This window comes from Apaloderma vittatum, unplaced genomic scaffold, assembly GCF_000703405.1.
Source record: "Apaloderma vittatum isolate BGI_N311 unplaced genomic scaffold, ASM70340v1 scaffold15376, whole genome shotgun sequence".
NCBI lineage: Eukaryota > Metazoa > Chordata > Aves > Trogoniformes > Trogonidae > Apaloderma > Apaloderma vittatum.
The window spans coordinates 45,510-66,768 of record NW_009721391.1 but is presented as its reverse complement, the minus strand read 5'-3'; the positions used below and the strand labels follow the sequence as shown (position 1 = coordinate 66,768).

At 35.9% G+C, this 21,259-nt stretch overlaps 1 protein-coding gene across 2 annotated transcripts in view; it reads left to right on the top strand.

Annotated features, from left to right (window-relative positions):
• The window catches only part of PHKB (phosphorylase kinase, beta), a 65,276-nt gene that overhangs the window by 35,519 nt on the left and 8,498 nt on the right, over positions 1 to 21,259 (top strand). Inside the window, exons 14-26 of one of the 2 annotated variants that reach the window (XM_009871372.1) lie at positions 3,350 to 3,444; positions 6,634 to 6,689; positions 6,872 to 6,965; positions 9,920 to 10,003; positions 10,472 to 10,576; positions 11,417 to 11,499; positions 11,580 to 11,670; positions 12,677 to 12,738; positions 12,824 to 12,986; positions 13,800 to 13,881; positions 15,539 to 15,596; positions 17,460 to 17,550; positions 18,796 to 18,998. In XM_009871372.1, coding sequence (XP_009869674.1) covers positions 3,350 to 3,444; positions 6,634 to 6,689; positions 6,872 to 6,965; positions 9,920 to 10,003; positions 10,472 to 10,576; positions 11,417 to 11,499; positions 11,580 to 11,670; positions 12,677 to 12,738; positions 12,824 to 12,986; positions 13,800 to 13,881; positions 15,539 to 15,596; positions 17,460 to 17,550; positions 18,796 to 18,998 — 1,267 coding nt within the window. Of the gene's footprint in view, positions 1 to 3,349; positions 3,445 to 6,633; positions 6,690 to 6,871; positions 6,966 to 9,919; positions 10,004 to 10,471; positions 10,577 to 11,416; positions 11,500 to 11,579; positions 11,671 to 12,676; positions 12,739 to 12,823; positions 12,987 to 13,799; positions 13,882 to 15,538; positions 15,597 to 16,533; positions 16,625 to 17,459; positions 17,551 to 18,795; positions 18,999 to 21,259 lie in introns of both variants that reach the window. The other variant, XM_009871373.1, reaches the window with a different exon arrangement.

Below are 21,259 nucleotides of genomic sequence, written 5' to 3'. Positions count from 1 at the left end.
TGGAATATTTTACAGAATACTGAAAAGCTTCTAAACTCGATAGATTTTTTAATTTTATTTTTATTTTTTTATTATTTTTTTTGCGATTTCTTGCCCTGACTTTCTCTCTGATTTCCTTTTCTTCATGACAAAACATAAAACATGACACTTTCTGGATTAATTGTATCAGCTGCACCTGTGCAGTGATGTTCATAACTGATTGATAGCATTTAATTCAAATTATTTACTGCTGTAAGCAAGACAAGTTTAAACTCTGAATAGTTGTAGTCTCACATGAAGTTAATGTTTTCTTCAGTCTGTTTCATTTTTACCTTTAAAATTCAAAGTCTGGCCACTGAAGGTCGTCACAGTGAATTTCAGCACAAATGAACTGATGGTCTGTTGTGATGATTCAAAGACTAATGCAAAAACAGGTGTTAAGCCAGAGAAGTCTTCACAGTTAAGATTTATTTTTCTTAGTGTTTCTTTTAGGAGAAAGGTCTATTACTTGATATTAACATGCTCAGCATTTACCTAGTAGTCAGTAGATTGAGATCTAAAACACTTTTTTCTGTGAACGCTATAAAGGGAAACAGGCTGTTTGTAGTAAAAAAGAAACATTGAAGGGGAGCTTAAAAATTGTGGATCTGCCAGGAAGAGTGGAGGTATCTTTAGGTATGGAAGAACAGAGTCCGTCTGGTGCTCCACCTGTTTGGTTTCACTGTATTCCTTGCATAATTCCTTTTTTGGCCAACATTGTAAAGTAAATGCAGGCAATCTCATCTTTGGTAGAAAAAAAATAATTTAACCTCTTAGTATTAGCCAAGTAACCCTCAAATGTGTGTGCGGGAATGCTGTCCTAATTCTGGTATTCAGCGTGCACTAATACTTGTGTATTTCTGTACCTGCAGAATGTTGGTGAGATAAATTGCATACGTTGTTTGCTAAATGCTCTTTGAGTAATTTCAACTTTTGTTTGATTTCAATTCTTTCTTTTGCTGAACATAAACAATATATTTTTTATAATTATGTTAAATCTCTTTTTGAAACGTCATTAGTAACTGCTTCCTTTATTTTATAACTTTTCTCCACTGTATTCACTTTTCATTCATCTCCTTTTTCAGATTTTTTTTCCTTTTTTTTCCCCCAAACTTTGCAAATAGAGTCTAGAAATTTTATTGTAAAGCTATTCACCAGTGAGTGTTGTATGAGGAACTCCATATATTCAAACTAATTTTTAATTGTTGCATTTAATTTTGCTCTTTTCTGGATGAAAACCCACCTGAATAACAAACTTGGCCTTGTTGGTGGTTGCTAATTCAGTGGAAGTCTGACTCTGATTTCTGGGCAGGTACTGGTTTGCCGTTGCACCATCCATTCCAGGAATTCTGTGTTCCCTCAAGGGCAGCAATTCATGTGTATTTGCCCCCACCCTGAGGTGTCTGCCGTGCAGGCCAGCACACAATATATCCTCTTCAGATTCTTCCTGCTCTCTATGGGCTCTCTGTCTGCCTGTTGCAGTCCAAGTTTTTCTAAATGTGGCAGCATGAAACTGAGTCAGTTTTCACACATGTCGCTGCCTCCCACAGAGGGGCAAGGCAGAAGTAGCAAAATCTAAATTACGATCCTGCTTATAAAGGCTCTGAACAACAGAGGTGACAAGGTGACGAAAGTCTCTGCCTACGGCTGTTGGAAGTCACCACGTGCCGCTGCAGCTGGAAGAATTGTTTATGAAGGAGAAAAGCGTGCGTTGTGCAGACAGTGGTGCAGTTTTTTCATAGAATTTCTTTCTTGCTTTGGCTGAGGAGGTTTGTAAAGCTTTTATGGTAGGGTCCCCATTGACAGCAAGGGAAAGGAACGCCAGGTATGCAGCTGCTTTGTGCAACTGAAAATTCCCTCAGTGCAGTCTTTCATGTAGGAGCTCTCTTACCTTTCCTGTGCTTTTCCTTGTAATTTTTATATCTTGTTCTGTGGATTCAGTGCTCACTAGAACTAAGTTAAGAGTTTGTAACATGGATTACATGTCAGCTGTTGCTGATGCAAATATTGAGCTGACAAAGAAAACTCTGCTTTTGCATTCCAGTACACTTGTATTTGTGATAAATGTGATTCACTGAGATTCTTGTTTTAAATAAAATATAAAATTTAAGGTAACTTCCAGTATTTTCAATGAGTCTGTTGGTATAGTTGTTACAAATATGAAATTATTCTGACTATAATTTCTGAGTGATGTAAAGCCATCTAAGAAACAGTGGAAATTGAGTGGTTTCCAGAACACATAGTCTTTTTTTTAAGAACTATGAGGCAGAGTCAGTATATTAATAAATTGTCCATGGTCTTTTTTCATAATCTAGCTTTGCTTTTGCTTTGTTTTGGTGGGGTGTTTTGTTTGTTTTGGTTTTTTTAACATAACCTCCTGTACCTGGGTATTCAGAAACATTCGTCTTACCAAGTCAGCATTGCTTTTCTGTTGTAGCTGAATTAAGCTAATGGAGTTGTGAGTTATTTCTCTTCTAGATTAACAGCTGATGTCCTAGTGCAGAGCTTGTTAAAAACATACACAAAATTGTTGACTTGTATACAGGAGAAATGAAGATGGACTGTAACCTCTCTGTAGCAGATACAGAGGACAGTTTCATGTCAAAATGAGATTTTGATAGGAGAGTGCTTATGTGAAGGGCATGATAGCTCGCAGTAGATTATGAGCCTTTATTCAAGGGACTTGAAACTTTTTAATAGTAGACTTTTATTGGAATACTTATTTTTTTTCGGAAGGTTAAAATACTGGATTTTGGTTGGGTTTTGCTCATGTAAAAAACTGAGTTGAAATTGCTAGGTTTCAAATAAATTTAACTGAGATTTTTATTTTTTTTTTTTACTATTTCTTCTTGGGATGTTGTATTGAGTAGTATATTTTATATCCCTTGTCCCTTTCAGGATTATAGTCTGTGATTACCTTGAGATAGAGGCTTTCTGCTTTTCTTCAAAGCTAAATAGCTTTTGATGGGTAACCATTGAGTTTCTAGTTAAACTCTAGAATAGGTCCGTGGTTGTGGACTGAGGCCTTTCTATGTGACTTGTGTGTTGTCAAGTCTGTTATTTGCATATATTCTTAATATGCTTATGTGAAAAAAAGGATTGTTTTTATATACTACAGCATTATAATTAGCTGCAGCAAGAATGATGCTTCAGTCATTAATTTTAAAATATAATTTTTGCAGAATATTCTTTTGATTTGTAAACCATTGATCTAAAGCAGAGATGATATAGCAGCAGAACTGACTACATAAAATGTATTTGCATTCCTCCTTCACAAAAGCTGCAGAAAGTACTCAAGTCATTCTGTATTTTTATTATCATTTATTTTCAGCTGACAAATTAGTAAGTCCTAAAGATATTGACCCTATTGGACGTTATGTACCTCCACAAGATCAGCGGAATGTTAGCATGAGATTTTCAAATCAGGTAAGCATAAACCTAGTATTAAAATGTTTTTACTGGAAAACTGTCATCAATGTGTTATATATGATCTTGAATACTACATTTCCAGTGCTAGGAAAATATTACATGTATGTACATTTTCTTAGAGTGATGGAGTTGTAAGATAAGCCAGGAAGGCAAGAATGAGCTTGCCTTTTTTTACTCCTTCAAATTAATTACCTCTTCAATGTATTAATATTTTTTGTATTTAGAGCTCCTAAGAGCTGTGAGGATGCCGCTGTGTTTTGGTTGCCTGGTGTGCAGCCGTGCCCCTGTACTGGGCTTAAATGCAGAGCAAGAATGAGTGCCCAGGGATGGGGGATGCCTGAAACATAATTCAGTAGGTAGGTAGTAGGTAGGATAAGGGGACAGAAACATGGCTGTGCATAGGAGACCACTTTATTGAAGAGCTAAGATGTATGGAAATGTGTAGCTAAGAGATGTTTTTCAGGTTTTTTATTTCTTGGTAAAAGGAAAATATACCTGGAAAGTTCCATGTTCAGTATTGTGAATTTGTTATTGTGGTATAAAAATGAAGCAATTATCTTAAAATGCATTCCAAGATCAGAAATAAACATTGTTTTTCTTGTTCTATCCAAATGCTGCTTAAAACCTGTTTCCTATGTAAAAATTTCAGATGCCTGTGTAATATAAATTTTGTTGAGGTACAGTGTTTTGGAAGGTGATGTACCAAAAAGAATGCTTGGTTTTTTATTTTCATTTGAAGCCTTCTGCTAAGGAAATATTTCTTAGAGAAATGCAATTTTCATACAGGTGTATTATCGTATTTTGATTGTATTGACTACAATCTCTATAAACACTTCTCATTGAAAAACGTGGTTTATTTAATTTTTTTGTGGATTTGGTGCTACTACAAAAATATGCCTGATGATCAAATAATTTTGTAGATTTAAGCAAACAGTGAAAAATACTAAAAGTATTCCAACCTTAGTTTGGTAGTTTTGAAGCACCAGGGAAGAATATTCTAGAATTAAAGGTAAATATAGACCTACAAAGGCAAAATTGCTATAAAAACTGCACGTTTATAACTGCAGTTGTGAATACATCACTTGACCTAGATAATCTGGGAAGAGGAGTCTCATTTGTTGTAGAAAACTGTGGAATGAAATGAGTAGTATAGTAAAAACTTAATGACCACTGTTACTAAAATATTAATTTTGCCTATTTATAGTTAAAAGGAAATGTTTTCTCACCTAATTTAATGCCCCAAAAAACTTACTTTTCATATTCAGGAAGAGGACTCCATATGTTCCCTCCTGGGGAAATGCCAGCGTGGTGCTGGAGCAGGATTCTCTTTGCTGGTCTTAGTCAGTGTTCCAAAAGGCAGTGAAGTCCAACTGCGACCAGAGAGCTGCTCCTCTGCGCCATCATGTGCTCTGTAATGCTCAGTGGTCAGTGGTGGTTCAGGATAAATCTCATTCCTGAGTTAAAAAAAAAAAAAAGGAACCATTAATGCTTTGTCCACTTAATTGAATGAAGATAATGCAAAGCATTTTGTTTCAGTGGAAAGAACTCTTCAGAACTGGATTCCATAGAACAGTTTATTTTATTATTCCTTTTTACTCTGTCTCCAGATACGATACTATAACACAGTTTCGGTTGCTGTGTTCTGTTTTGGGAGAATTTAGTGTACGAGAGGGCCTGTATAGTAATAACATTGAGAAATGAGGTGGGGTAGGGATTTTCTGGTTTTGTGTTTTACTGGAGCATGTGAAAGCTGATCTATTGCTGTCTGAAGTATAATTTTGTCTTTTAAAAAAAATTGCAATCTCATTAGATTTTCAAAGTAAGACTAATTTATCTTCTGGGTTAACTTGAAATGTATGTGTAGGGTTGCAATTAATTAAACTCTCTGACTGCATGTAATGACTACATTACTTAGCCTACGAAGCAAAATATTAAAAGAATCTCTTGTGAGGACTTCATTTAAGTTACTGGAAATTAAAGTTAATGCCCATTGATAATGTTGGGAAGAGAACAGTCAAAATAAGACTGCCTTTTTTGTTATTTTCTGGTAAATAGATAACATGTAAAGAAGGGAAATAAAATTACAAAGTGTAGGTAGACAGACTTACTTTAAGGTTTTTTAGCTACTTAAATTATATTTAGGGCTAGAGTGTATCTAATTTTGACAGTTTAGAGAGATGTATCATACTGGGTGATTTATTTTGTAATGTTAATTACAAGTATTTTTGCTTTCATTTCTCTTTAATAGAGTTTTCTACCAGAGTTATCTAAAGTGGTTAAGTGTTATTTTAGAACTTGAGGCACATGTGTGTCCATACGTACTTAAGAAGTCCAGTGCATAAGCAGCCTTGCCCGTAAACCATCCGGCAGTATTTAGATGCTTCCGGAAGCAGATGTGTGTTTTAACAGTTCAATTGTAGTTTTTTGCAGCAGCAAGGTGGATTATTCTGTTGCATACTTTTGCTGTTTTCCTTGTCTCTCTCCATATGCTTGGAAAGCTCAGCAGATAACCATTTTAATTGGTGTTCTTGAGTATTGTGCCCACTTTCTCACGTTTTCAAAATAAATGGATTTTTTTCAGCATTCTGAGATTTCCTGGGGCCGCGTGGTAGCATCTGTCCGGCCAGAGTGCAGCCTGATGCTGAGCTGCTTTCTCTGCTCTTGCCAGGAATGGAGTCAAGGGGTTTTCCCTTTATCCTGCCTCCAGCAGTTTATAACCTTGTTAAAAACTATGAATCTTTTATGTTGGTTTTTTTTTCCTTTGTTTTTCTGAGAGGAAGAGCAACTAATCTGTCTTCTGTCTTGGTCTTCTGAAAACACTGGCATATATTTCTCATTTGCACAGCATGCAGAATACATTGAAACGGATCCTTCTGCCCACTCACCAGTGTGAAAACACCAGGGAGAAGGGTGAACCAAGGGTGGGGGGCTGGCTGCAGCGTCTTGGGGAGATGGTCATTGGTGTTGTGTGAACAACACCTTAGCTTGCATTAGACAAATGGGAAGTCGAACACATTAAAATAGTCCTGTGTTGTTCTTCCAGTTTGCTCACACAGTAAGAAAAAGCAATGCAGTGACGTCTGTCATAGCAGTGAATTGTTTGAATTGACATTGTCCCTATTTATGCTCTATCTAACAACCTATTTAGTTAGCAATGCTAATAAGTATTTTTTCATTATTTTCTAGGGTCCTTTAGAAAATGATTTAGTAGTACATGTGGCCCTCATAGCAGAAAGTCAGCGGTACGTATTCACTTTTATTAAGAATGTATTTATTAGGAAAGTGGTGAACAATAAATTTGCGAAAGGTATTCAAGGAAATGTAGACTGTAATACTGCTCCTTGTGTATCTGCAGCCAAGAAAATTGTTAAAAGTAAGACTGTTCTGTGATCTGTCATTAAATTTGTTGTTATTTCACTTATAGCCTACAAGTTTTTCTGAACACGTATGGAATCCAAACTCAGACCCCCCAGCAGGTGGAACCAATTCAGATATGGGCTCAGAAAGAACTTGTCAAAGTAAGGGATTGTGCATTTAAAATTATTTATCTTTCTATACATTTTATTTTATAATGGTAGGGATTTATATCAAACTATTAGACTTGTATCTCCTTCATCTTGTTCATCTTTTGTGTTACTCAACCACAAGATATGCTGACACTGGTCAGTAGTACTGTGTGCCTAGTTAGAGCATGAAGCCCAGATGTTCTCTATTACCTGATTAGGGTTATTACCTGAGCTACTTTCAAAGATTAATTAATGAATAATAAAATTTTAATCATTATCAATTAAACTCCTGCTTATGACAGATTCTATATTAGGAATAATTTTTCAGAAGCTGGTGAGACAGCTGGTAGTTCTGCCTCTGCATCTGCCTCTACTTCTAGAAAGAATGTCATGAAAATATTAAATTGCCTGATGCGAAACCTCTTCCTGGTGGCCCCTCTAGAAAAGGCTGTGCTACAGCTGTGAAGTTGAAGTAATGAAAATGTTCGGGGCATTATAGGAGTCACGGTTTGAACCCCAGCTTATGCAAAGGAATGATACAAACAAAAAGCAAGCAAACAGAAAACTCTTGGTAGTATTTGTCATCCTTTGTGGGGAGGGTAAGCTACTGCTTTACCAAAAAGCGAGGTGATCCATAGAGAATGTGAATCTCAGTATTTGTTGTTCCAGTGCTCTCAGTTCTCAGTAATGTTTATCTTTTGAACAGGTCTAGTGGCACAGGATAACAATTTAAACCTGTAGGTTTATAAATAGGGATGCATTTGAAAAATGCAGTGTAAAAAGAAACAAACGGATCAGGGCAATACATTGATTCAGGAAAACTGAGGATTTAAAGTAGAGCTTGGGGTCATGTAAACAGATCCACAAAGTCTAGCGGGGGCAGTGAAAGGATGAAGAAGAGAAAAAGAAGAAAATGGGAGAAGATGCTTGCCATTATATAGGGGACACATACAGATGTAGTGGAAGCATAGTACGAGAGAACAGCAGAATAGCCCTTTGGCGTAGACTGGTAACAGATAAAAGAACACAGAAACAGATGGTGTGAAAGACCACTCGAGTTTGATTCACTCCAATAAATCAACCCAACAGTCCAGTCTGCTTTCACAGCCGTTTCTTGCTATTAGCAGCTTTAATATTCCAAAACTGAAGGGCATTTTAATAAAAAAAGAAAAGCCCCTTGAAGCAGCTGGACTGGCATGAAACTGCTTCTGTTGAGATGGCCTGGTGCTGAACATGAACTGATGCTTTGATTGTAACAGATGAAGATGGAAAACTATTAGTAGAAAATGAAACTCCTTTAGTAGACTGTAGGACATGAGGCACTGAGCTAAAGAAAAGAGTCTTCAAGGGAAGAGGCAATGTTCCAATACTACTGGAGTACTGTTTTTATTAAGAAAACATAAAATATGTTTTATGTTCTAGCAAAATTAAGGTCCTTTTAGTATTAAATTATAATGTCTACTGCCATTCTTCTAGTCCCCATTATTTATTATGAAAAGGATTCAACATTCTTTTGGCTTTATTATGTATAGATGGGTTATTTAAAGCTGTTAATGTTTTGATGTCTCTATTCCTTTTCCACTTGAATATGGTTACTTAGTCTGGATGAGCAGGTGATGTAGGTAATGTTGTTTATTTTCTTTTTTTAAATAGTTCTTAGTATTAATGCAGAAACACAGGCAGTATCAGGAAGCTCCTAAGATGACAGCAGTAAAAAGCTATTGAGTGTAACTTATGTTCACATGTTCACTTTCATTTGCTTCTGAATTATCTTCCTATAACATAAAGAAAGACTGAGCTTAGGAAAATGTTCTGTTGTTTTAGTAGTAGTGGGTTCCTTACCTAAACCAGGAGAAAATTACAGTTTTCAGTCTGGTTTAATTGATACATTTATACTGTCTTGCTCACAGGTTAGTTCGGTTTTTATGATTTTATTCTCATACATTGTAATAAATGAAGATTATTTCCTTAATATACAAGTCTTAAAAAATTATATCAATACTAGGCATACATGATTTAACTCAAGGACCAAGCAATGAATAATGAGGTAATTCCCTCATGCTTGTGATGTTGATGCATTAATTCTGCTGGCCTTCACTAGAATTAGAATCAAGATCTTTAAAGAGTTCCTGTATTACTGTTTTACCTTTGTATCCACACTGGAAAAGCATTACAGAAGAATTGGAAAGACAATAAATTAAATTATACTCTAAAAAACTATTTCAAAGAGCAATTTGAAGATTTTAAAAATATTTTAATTATATAGACTAGGAAAATGAAAAGGAGTAAAAAGATAAAAGTAAGGCCTAATATAGGAAAAGAAAACGTTTATTTGAATTTTGAAACCATGGAGTTAGGCAGGACTCTGGTGCTCTGCTCAAACCCCTGTGTCCGAATCACAGCATCAGGATCCTGCTTACCTTTAATCAAGGCACCTCTCTCTTAACATAAACCAGTATTAACTGTATTTTCACTTTCATGAGTGAAGTGAAAATCCTTCATCCTCCCAAAATTACTGTTAGAAGGAGTGAAGGAGAACTGTTGCAGCACACCTGCAGCGGAGCACTGGTCTGCCAGAAGCGATGTGAGTTACACTGGAAGGAGGGAATGACTGTTCGGGACCAGGCTTGCTTGTGTCTTGTCTTCTTGCACCCTGTGTTCCTTGCCTCAGTTGTGTAGTTGATATATCTTTGCTGTAAAGATATAGAAGGATTAAAATTTAAAAATAAAAAATTTAGTCTTTAAACTGTAAATTTATCAAATCTAGTGTTCTCTCACTTCATGGTGTTATATAGATCTACGTTTAAAAAACAGAAAAAAACTATGGTAGAAATAATGATCATGTTGTATGAATCTTGCTTTCTAGTTAAAGCAGAACAGGCAGGACTTTCTGTGTGAGATCCGGTAGGAGCATAAGAAAGACTTATACATAGGTTTCCCTCAGTTTTCATGATTCTTTCTCACAGGCTTACTTTCATTTGGGAGTCAATGACAAATTGGGATTATCTGGAAGACCGGACAGGCCTATAGGATGCCTTGGAACATCAAAGGTTGTTGCACAAAATGTTTATATTATTGCTGCTGATGTGTATTTCAGATATACATTGAATTAGTCTCTGAATGGTTTTAAATAGAATTTAAATGTGATTTTATATTAGGCATGGATCTTCTTTTGAAGTCCTTGTAATGCATTTTGCCATTATTAAGGTGCATGCTGTGTCTTATTATTAAACTGTCATGTTTCCTAGACATCCAAATAACAGTAATACTGGGCCAAAACAGGCTGCCCAGTGATGAAGTGAACAGCTTTAACTGTAACAGAATGTAGATCTGCATGCCTAATAAAACAGAGAGTACCTAAAATAAGATATGTAGGTTTTATATATTTCTTTTTAATTCAACTGTTCTACATTGATCATTACTTTCAGAGTTTCAGAATACCTTTTTTCCTTTTCAGCTACTTCAGTGCTTCAGAAATTTTTAAAGAAAAGATTAATGGAAGCTTTCTCTCTCAACAGATTTATCGAATACTAGGAAAGACTGTAGTTTGCTACTCGATCATTTTTGATCTAAGTGATTTCTACATGTCTCAGGATGTTATGATGTTGATTGATGACATTAAGGTATTTATCTGTAACCCTTCCTTTGAGAAACTGCCAAAAATAGAGTCTGTAGAAGAAGAGACTGGGAAGTTTAATAAAATAGAAGACTGAAGTGGGAACGCTGTATAGCCTGTATTCTTGTGGTATAAAACTAGACTTGCGGTTTATGCTGAAAAGGGTATTAGATGAATATCCTATCAGCCCGGTACGAGTTCAAGTGAGTATCTGTATCTGACAAGACCCCTCGCCCAACAGTGACCGAGAATGCTGTCATGCAGCACGCAGTTTGTTTCTTTGGGAAAAAAAATATTCTGGCGGAAAAGAGGAACAAGACTGGTCTGTCTCAGGGAAATAAGAGGGCCTCACCTGGAGGACATATTACTTGACTTTGCCCAAATATTAAAAATTGCCTTCCTGTCCTAACTTGAAGGCACGCAGCAGTGCAGCACTCGCCTGCCCCCTCCCCTGTCCTTGAGCAGCTACTTCCAGTGCACAGAAGGCAACGGCACTGGTTATTCCATGCCAGTGGCTGTGATTGAAGCCTTGGATTCCCGTGCGTACTTACTAAGTCGTTACGTGCAGTTCACTGCACCGCATTCTGTCTAGTGCTTTAGCCTACAGTCAGGGTATGTGCTAGGAGTATTTTCAGAAAACTTGTAAAATACTGTTTGAAAGCAGCTTAATGTTTGTTGAAGAAATCTGTTAGTGGTTTATTAGTCAAGGGGTTTTTATTTCATTGGGAGTTTGAGGGCTGTTATTTTAAGGCAGCTCTTCTGTTATCTTGTACTGTGTATTCTAACATGTTATGCTTGTGTATTTCATCTTTTTTTTCCTGTGACTAACCTATTATTTCTTACCTAGAATGCTCTGCAGTTCATTAAGCAGTACTGGAAAATGCATGGCCGCCCACTGTTTGTTGTACTTATCCGTGAAGACAATATAAGGTAGAGAGAGATAAAAGCATCGTTTGCAACATGGTATTTTCCTAATTGCAAGATTAATGGAGTTTGATTTCCAATTTCAGAGGGAGCAGATTCAATCCAATATTAGATATGTTGGCAGCTTTTCGAAAGGGAATTGTTGGAGGAGTCAAAGTTCATGTTGACAGAGTACAGGTATGATGTTTTTCCTGAATGTTATGTTCTTACTTTCTAGTACTGGGACATGTGTTTTTACTACTTTTGTTTTTCATGTGACTTTTGAGTATTTTATTAAGTATCATAAAGTTATGGAGTCAGGAATCAAGACTTTGGGTTTTATCTTGAAAGAAACATAGGTTTGTTTTAATTCCTTTTGATGAATCTTTTGAAAGTGATAATCTTCACAGAGGATTTCAAAAGGGAGAAGGTTTTTTTTTATGTTCGGCAGCTCTGTGAAAATACCACCAAAGGATAAATCCACATTGTCAGGCATTGAGAGATTTCTTTTGATTAGATAATCTAGGGGACAAAAAAGGGTGCTTCGCATATATTAGAATTCTTACAAGAACTAAGATCTAGTTTTAACATCTTTGTTTGATTTAATTCTAGAGGAAGAACGTTGCTTCATTAAATTGTGAAAATTAGTGAGTCGAGTGCTGGTTTTCGCTACTTATAAATACTAGTTAATCCTACTTTATACCTGTTGAAGAACGCTTCTTTCTGTAAGAGAGAAGACCAAAGACACAGTTCTCATTTCTTGTTCCCTAGAAAATCATGAACTTGTGCAAGAGCTGGGTCATTTGTAAATTAAATATCACTATAATGTACCATTGCAATTTTTCAAATACGTATGTATTTCTACTGGTCACATGTAAGCCATGTAGTCTCTCCTGTTACCATTTACTTTTCCTATAGCAAATGCCATTACTGTCCATGGAGAACCTCTCATTTGTCAGCAGTGCTTGTTGTTGGGTTTGGCTGGGTTGTTTTAATCTAGCTGCAAAGACTTTCTTGCCTTCTCTTGTCCTAAGTGAAGTCTTAAGAAAGAGGAAAAAAATACTCTGGAAGTGTAAATATATTGGTAATTGTAGGCAAAGCTACATTCTCAGTGTAAACCCCACCAGCAACATAGTGAGATCAAAAGACAACTATATAGATCTGTATCTGCATATTTTTTAATTGTTTCAATTTTTCATTTCAGACGTTAATATCTGGAGCAGTTGTTGAACAACTTGACTTCCTAAGAATCACTGAAACAGAAGAGTAAGGCTATGTTTAGATAATAATGATGTATTTGAAAATTAAAATATTTTCTGAACTATGAAGAGATGATATACTTATTTTTCAGGGCTCCTATATTTAAGAGTTTGGAGGAGTTGGATCTTCCAAAACATTCAAAAGTCAAGAGACAGTCTAGTACTCCAAATGCTTCTGAACTTGAACAGCAACCAGATGTAAATATTAATGACTGGAAAAACAAGTCAACATATGAGATCCTGCAGAAACTTAATGTAAGACAACTTGATAAAGATACAATGTAACTTCATTTTCATGAAGTGAGACATGATGTGTGGTATTCTTTTTAACAGTAGCCCACTTAGATCAACATGAGTAGTGTAACAAAACATCTGATGTTCTTCCTCATACCGGGGGAATAATCCTCAACAGTCCTTTATCTTAACATCACAGAACATCTGGGCCTTCATGCTGTAACTGCTGCCTTCTGTTTCTCCCAGCTACCCAAATCATCTTCTGGTAATAAATGACCATGCAGAAGGGGATCCGGTTGTCATGTGTCTTATGAATCGACATTTTATTGCTAGAGTAAAATTCAAGACTTCAGCAGTTGCTAGTCACTCTGATACACTGGAAACTTCTTAATGATACCAAGGGGAAGTTCCAATCTGGCATTTTTCCTGTATCTAGAAGAAAACCACCAGTAACTGTTTCTAGATCCAGTGTTTGATAGGAACACCCGAAGTGTTCTACTTCATTCCCTATGTCGTTACAAGTATTTCTGCTGTAAAGGATAGGAATTGAAACCAGAAAACTGGGAAACATTTCTGAGGCCAAATTATTACAATTTAATTTGAACCATAAAGAAGCCTCTGCAAGCAGCAGTGACAAGGATACAGCATATGTAGGGTAATGAAATAGTTGTGGAGTCCCCCTAAAAACTAAATTTTTAGACTTTTTAATAAAAGACCCTTAGGTTTCACTTGAAATTTTTAATAGCTCTTCTGGTTTTGCTTCACTGAAAATCTGAAGGCTATCTGTAGGCTATCTGTGGTTATGTCGTTACTGGCTTTTTTTGGTTTTTTAAGGACTGCAATTGCCTCGCAAGTCAAGCATTACTCTCAGGTATATTGCTTCAAAGGGAAGGTCCGAATTTTATCACCAAGGAAGGTAAGAGGAGCTTCTTACATTTGCCTGTTCTGAGTATTTCAGGAAGCAGCTGTATGTTTACTTGTAATGAACATGAATAATGGCCAAGGGTGCAGGCAGTTGCATAGCTATTTCCTTTCCCATTTAAAGCAATTCCTGCATTAAATGGGACAGGCAAATTCATAGAGTGGTGGGGAATGAGTTGCTAAATACACACCTTTTTAGACTGTTTGTAGGCTGGTGCTGTATCTAGTTGTAATTTTGAACACACTGATAGAAAAAATAAGGGATTTGACCTTGCATAGAAAACTGAAACTAAATACAAGGTTTGTGTGTCTGTAACAGTCTGAAATGTGAAAAGCTCTATACTGAATTTTTATTTTATTTTTATTAAATCAGACTTAAGTCCGATGTATCTGTGAACCTCACTCTAATTTTGTATTATGGCTCTGTATTAGAGCACAGGATTCAAATTCCTGTAAAAATCACTCAGAATAGACTACTGAAGCTTGTGGCTTTTGTCCTCCAAAGTTTGGTCATGGTTGTGGGGTTTTTTGTTTGTTGTTTTTTTACAAAGACTGCTTATTAGCTGACTTAGTTTATATGAATACTCAGAGAAAAAGAATGTTAGGATCAAACAATATTCTCTTGGTTATTCATGAAGCAGTGTAACTTACCGCCTCATGTTAACGAACCCTGCTTTGTAATTTTGAAGACAGCTGATTCTTGTGAGCTTCCCATTCCTCAGTGTGAAGTGGAATGAAAATCATTGGCGGATACACAGTACACTGCTGAAAACCAAAGTCATGGTGAGAATCTGAGTTAGGCACGTGTGGCCTCTGAAGCAGGCTTTTTCACCGCTGTTACTTGCACTGGTGTTGGGCTTAAAAGCCTCAGTAGCTTTCATTAGTCCTTTTTAGTCTTTCTTTGCTCTGGAAACAACTTAAGGCAGATTTCTTAACTTCTGTAAGCAACCAACACAACCACTTTTGACCATTAGATCATGATAATGAGCTTAAAAACTCCCTTGAAACCGTTTAGGTCCAAAAAAACCCCACAAACCAAAACCAAACTGTTGTGCCCCTGACTGTTCAGTGCTAACTTGTATGGACCTTTTTGTGCCTTCCCCTGTGAAATAGTAGATAATGATAAGCTTTTTAATATGCACTGTACATTAAACAGACTGAGTCACTGACTAAAAGTTCCGTCCTCCTACACATGGAGATTACTGAGACTGACATTAAATAATCACACAATCAATAAAACATAAATCTAAAAATAAAAGCTAAAAATCTTACGTGTTCCAGCTGACAGGCACAGGCTATGATTTTGTGAGTCAACTTCCACTACTGTATTTCTTACAGAGGAACTTAGTGTTCACCACTAAGTGCCTGGCATGAAAACCACTGCCCTTTCATCTGAGAGTTTAAAATATAGAAGCTAAATGAAGTCTAAATAATGAAATGTTTGTCACCACTGTTGCCTTTCACATAATGGTCCCTTCTTAACCCCTGCACTGTTGAAGAGATGTCAGTATAGCAAGTTGATTATCTGATTCAGAATTAACTGAGCTCATAAAAATGTACCATAATGCTATTAAATGAAAATCTCTGCATCTTTTTTGTTTGTATTTTGTTTGTGGTTTTTGTTGTTGTTTTTGTTTTTTAAATGCGTTTAGGTACTGTTGCTGAGCATATTGAAAGAATCTATAGACGGGCTGGCAGCAAAAAGCTCTGGTTTGTATACATATATCATGTTCCCCTTGTTTTACACCAATTGGGGTTTTTTTCTATTGTATTTATAGAGAGTAAAGCTGGATTCTTATGTACTTAAAGGGGAAAAAGAAAAATGACAGCTTTACTGACAAAATAATATTGGTTCATGGCAGCTGAAGATCTGGTCTATAACGCTTTAAAAGAAATAAGTGTTTCCTTACTGCTGTCTTCTAAAATATAGAAAAGTAATAAGCAAGTTTTGCTATGAGTGCTATTGCTGATGTACAGTTCTCATTAAATTCAAATAATGAGAAGAGAATTCTAATAATTCTTATTTCTTACAGGGCATGATAAAATACTATTAATAGCGTTCTGTAGCAAGGCTGGTAATTAAATATAAATCAGTTAAATTGATATGCTTACACAGTTTGTTTATTGTCCAAAACTAATTTGATTTGAGCCCAACTGTGTCACAATAACTTTAAAAGGTTTCAGCAAGTAAGTTGGTATTTACATGTTCTTTATTAATTTCATCGCCTTGAAGCTCAGTAGAACTTACATTTCTTTTTTTCAAAGCAATTAGTTGAGCCTGTCCTGAATTCTGGTCTCTCACTTTGTTACTACTCCTAACAGATGAGCCTGTAAATATAAAACCTGGTTTTCATTTTTCACCTTAGTCTGTTTAACCATATACTTCATAGACTCATAGAATGGCCTAGGCTGGAAGGCACCTTAGGGATCATTTTAATCCAGCCTCCCTGTCACCAGGGACGCCACCTCTTGAGTAGATCAGGCAACCCACTGTTCATACAGTTAAGCGGGCCTTTGCCAAGAAAGTAGAACCAAAATAACTTGGTACTATTTTTTGTAAAGAATAAAAACCAAAAGTATTTTTAGAAACAAAATATGTAAACTACTTTTCATTTCTCTTCCATGATTGCCACGTGCATGTATATAGGTTGGTGTTGCGCTACAGTGCTGCATTTGCACAGAAATTTTCTTCTTCTATAGTCACACATATTACTACTTTACTGGTACATGGGAAACAGGTAAAGTGCCCAGAAGTCTGAAATCAAGCTCTGTGACCTTTTTTTTTTTCTTATTTGTATTTTGATAATGTCAGGTAATGCGTTTTTTAAATGCTTTGCTCTTGATCTTAAGAAGTATGCAGCAGTTTTCACAGGAGTCAATATCAACTGTCTGAATTTTTTACTAACACTATATAATATCACAACTCGTTCCTTGTCTCTGTGGATAAATATTTCTTAGTAGCCTCAAAGCTTGTGCTAGAAAAGCTCTATGTAGGACTGCATTTTCTCCAGAAATTATTATTAAACATATTTATATCTTTAATCATCAAATACATATATGAAAAAAAGTTTTTCTTAGAAGTTACTGCTAGTTTTTAACCTAGCAGTTTACACACATTTCATGCTACATGTGCAAAATATTGTCAGCATGGAAAACAAAAATGAAGCCTCGGTGTTACACGTCTCTTACAAAATCTTTCTAACTCTTCCTTAAATAGACTGAAAAATTAACAAAATTATCAAGCAAAATGATGGAAATCTTACAAAAGAGAAGCTGGCGTCTCTTACATGTCTTGTTTTCAAGATGATGCCAAGAAAAGAGCGACAAGCTTTTTATGGAGCTGGTAGTTTAATGAGTTCTAACTAAATCTGGTTTTGATCCAGCAACCAGTATCTAGACTAAAGAATGAAAATCCATAGAAGATTTCATAAGATCCGATCCAAATTCGGCTTTATAAATAATGGATGTATTTACTGAGCTTTGAGATCTCTGCTATGGCAGACTTCAAACATACATGAATTCATTAAACTAGCTTTTGATATGTAGTGGGATTGCTCTGTTTTCTGCCCTCAGGTCTGTTGTGCGCTTCGCAGCAAGTCTTTTAGGTAAACTAGTGGACAGCCTTGCACCATCTATTACTAATGTTTTAGTTCAGGGCAAGCAGGTAAGTCTCCACTCCTCAGAAACACGTTAAGAAATGATAACAGAGAAACAAAATAAATGGGCTTTTTCATTTTGAAGGCCTTTGATGCTTTTTTAAAAGTACCCAGTGACTTAAAGCATCCTTACTGAAAAATAACAATCCAATGAAAAGAAAGATATTTAATACTGGTGTATCCTGTGGGCTAATAAATTTACTTTGATTTAATGACAGAACAATACTGAGAAAACAGTTCAGTGTCTAGATAAAAAGAGAAGAGGCATGGTTTACATAACTCCTTAGATTTTAAATATGTGCCCTCTTATTTCACAAAAGTAGATGGAATGAAGTAATAAAGCTTCTTTTTAAGACTTAATGAAGTTGTAGCCACTCTCTCTATAATTAAGACAACAGATGAGTAGCAGTTGAACCAAAGTCTTTCAGGATTTTAGTTTTCTATTCCTAACACAGTTTAATCATCAGTGTTTCTTCCTTTCCTAAGGAGGATTTTTTTTTCTCCCAGCACAATGATTTAAGTTAAGTTCAGGAAGAGCTGTTTTCAAATAACTGTAATTATGTATTTTGTAATTAACATATGTCTCTGAGTCTATTTGCCTATATGCAATGCTACTCTGTCTTTGTCTTACTCCCTTGCTTCAGACTGAGGTCTGGCTTTGTGAAGCAGCACCTGCATGCAGTGTTTTTAACCTAACTTGCCTTCACTGATCCCTTTACAAACACAGAAGAAAAATTAGTCTTGCTGTGTTTTAATGACAGTAGAGTAAAAGCAAATCAGAATTGTAATGGATTTTTTTCTTTGTGGTTAAGCAATCTGGTACCAGCAATGTATTTTTTTAAAATGCAGGCTCTAACTTTTAGGATGCTTTTAGAAATAAGAAAACAAAACTATGAATTGAATTCTGAATTTTAAGTGAGCTCCACAGCTGAAATGTCAGAAATGAAAGACTCTCTAAACTAGTGTACAGTTGTGATTATATATCCAGTTTTGAAACCAAAGCAGTGCTCTGGTATTTTTCTTTTCATTTGGAAAAAGATATTGCATGTTTACAGTGGTCTTCAGTGAATTTTCTTATTTTAATAGTATCCAACTAACAGTATTAACAATCATCTGTTGTTGACACAGAATTATTTTTGTATTGTGAAATTTTAACAAGAAAAGCAAGAGTTCATGAAGTTTCATTTCTGAATTGCTTCTACAGTGTTTTTATTCCTGCCCTTATCTCCTGAATTGTTTTCAATATACTGTAGGTGACACTTGGAGCTTTTGGCCAGGAGGAAGAAGTTATTTCTAATCCCTTATCTCCAGGAGTGATTAAGAGCATAATCTACGAAAAGTGTAATTTACAAGATGAAAGAGAAGCTGTAGTTCAACAGGAACTTGTCATACATATTGGCTGGATCATCTCAAATTCACCTGAACTATTTAGCGGCATGCTGAAGATACGGATTGGGTCAGTAAAGCATTTATTGTTGTTCTTGCTATTAGTATAGCATTTCAGAGTTCCAGCAGGATAATCTGCCTGAACAGATAGCTTGTTCTTTTAGAGTGTTGTCTGTAATGGGGACTTCAGGTAATAAAAGCCTCTGCGGTTCAAATGTATTTGCCATTACAGCTTTTCCTAGAGTATTCTGAGGCACTAAGGTATACTTGGGTTAGTGTATCTGAATATCGTATCTGGCATAATGACGACATTCTTCAGGAGCAGTGCCATACACAAAGATACGTAACTGCCGTGATAAAGAAAAACCTGATTTGTCCTATAAGGTTGCTAAAAATGTCTTTTTGTGTTTCGAAAAACCTCAAAACGCCCCTCTGCCCCCTACTGAACAGCATCCCTATTACAGACACAATACTTGTGTTCATCAGCTACTTAGTTGTCAAATTCTACACTAAATAGGCTAGACTAAGATATACATAGCTTAGGAAACAGAAACTTGGATCAAGTTAAAACATTTTTTACCTACGGGATTGATTTTTCTAGTTAGTTCTTCAATAAGTTAACTTACAAATAGTCTGCACTGGAGCGTTATCATATTCCATAACATCTGCATTTACTTTGCTATCTACAGAAATTAATTATTTTTCCACATCTAGGAAGACACAGATGCCTTCGAATAAACACTTCTTTGAAGAGGCCAGGTGCTACTGACTGAGATTTAGTGAGCATGCTTTAAAATTAGAACTTACGTATTCCACTTTCTATGTTTTTTCATAGAGAAAAGACAGCATTTCAGCACTAGAGATAGATACCAGCAGTCTTTTTTCTAGCACGTAAGATTCATGCTTCTACTTCAGCAGTACATTCCAGTTATCATAACAACAAAAACTTTTCAAATCACCTGGATTGCACTGAAGTGCAAGTACCTGTATCCTTTTCCAGTGAAATACCTTTTCTGTACCCTCTACAGATCCATGTTACTCCTCTTGCCCCACCTTCCTCATTCTCTGTAGCTACTCCTTTTTGCAATTTTTTTAGTGCCTTACAGGGTTAATGCTAGAGATTCAATTTCCTTTATTTATCACCCACTCCAGTAAGCAAAATGAACCTTCTCAGAGAAGCACCATTCCAGTTTGATAATAATTTGATATAGTGTCTTGTTATTGATTTGCTTTTGGGGTTTCATGTGGAAATAGATCAAGTTCCTGCCAGCCCTATTCCTGTAAAAACCTCCAACCCACAGACTTCTACCCACCTCTTAGCAGTGAAGGGTTTGGTAGGAGGTCCAATGTTGACTTCCCTATGTTTTGTAGGCCACTGCAAAAAAAATACCAGTGAGTGACTTCCACACAGATACATTTCAGTCGTCAGTAACAAAAGAACTGATTCCTAAGACAGCTGTGTTCGTTAATCTTAGCAACAAGAGAAGGACACTGTTCACCCTCTAAAATAAATAAAAGCAATGTGTTCTGGATAATGTAACATATCCACACTGCCTAATACTCTCTTGTATCTTGTGCCTTTAATGAATGGTACGAGAAACCTTAAATTTAAAGCAACATTGAACCAGGTGTCCTGGCATCTCATAATTCTGTGCAGTTACTAAGAATCCTTCAGAAAACATTGTGACTTATATAAAGAAAAAAAATTCTCTACCTTGTCTGCTAAATAATTAAATGCCTGTGGAATACGGCTACACTGATGGCAAGGTAACTGTCTTAGGAATACGCCGGTTTTTTCTGATAAGCAAAGTAAGGCTCTTTGATTGTTACCTGGACTTGATTGGGTGTTATATGATGGACTGTTTGAAGAAAAGCTAGTTAGGTTTCTTCTCTCTTTTGATAGTAGTACTTACTTGAACTAAAGCAACGTAGATCGTAAGAGCCTGATCTCTGTGCTCAATTGTCTTGCTTCAGACGTATCTATACGTTACTTCATCTTCGATATTATGAGGCTGGTTTTATATAATGTGCAGAATAAAATTCAGCATTTTCCTTCAATAATTTGCGAAGTTCAGCCTCCTGTGATACCTAAGGCTGAAAAATCCTCACTTTTGCCATGTTTTTACTCAATCAAATCTTTTCAAAAGGGAGTAGCAGAAGAAAGGTGTATTAGAGTGCAAAAAAAGAATTTCAAAGGCTAAAACTATAAACCTTCAAGTCTTTTTAAATGTAAAAATCATTTTTATAGGTTTTTTAAACTCATCAGCAAAATGCATATACTGTCAAAGCATAATTTTGAGTAGGAATTTTAACATCAAAAGGCAGGTAAAT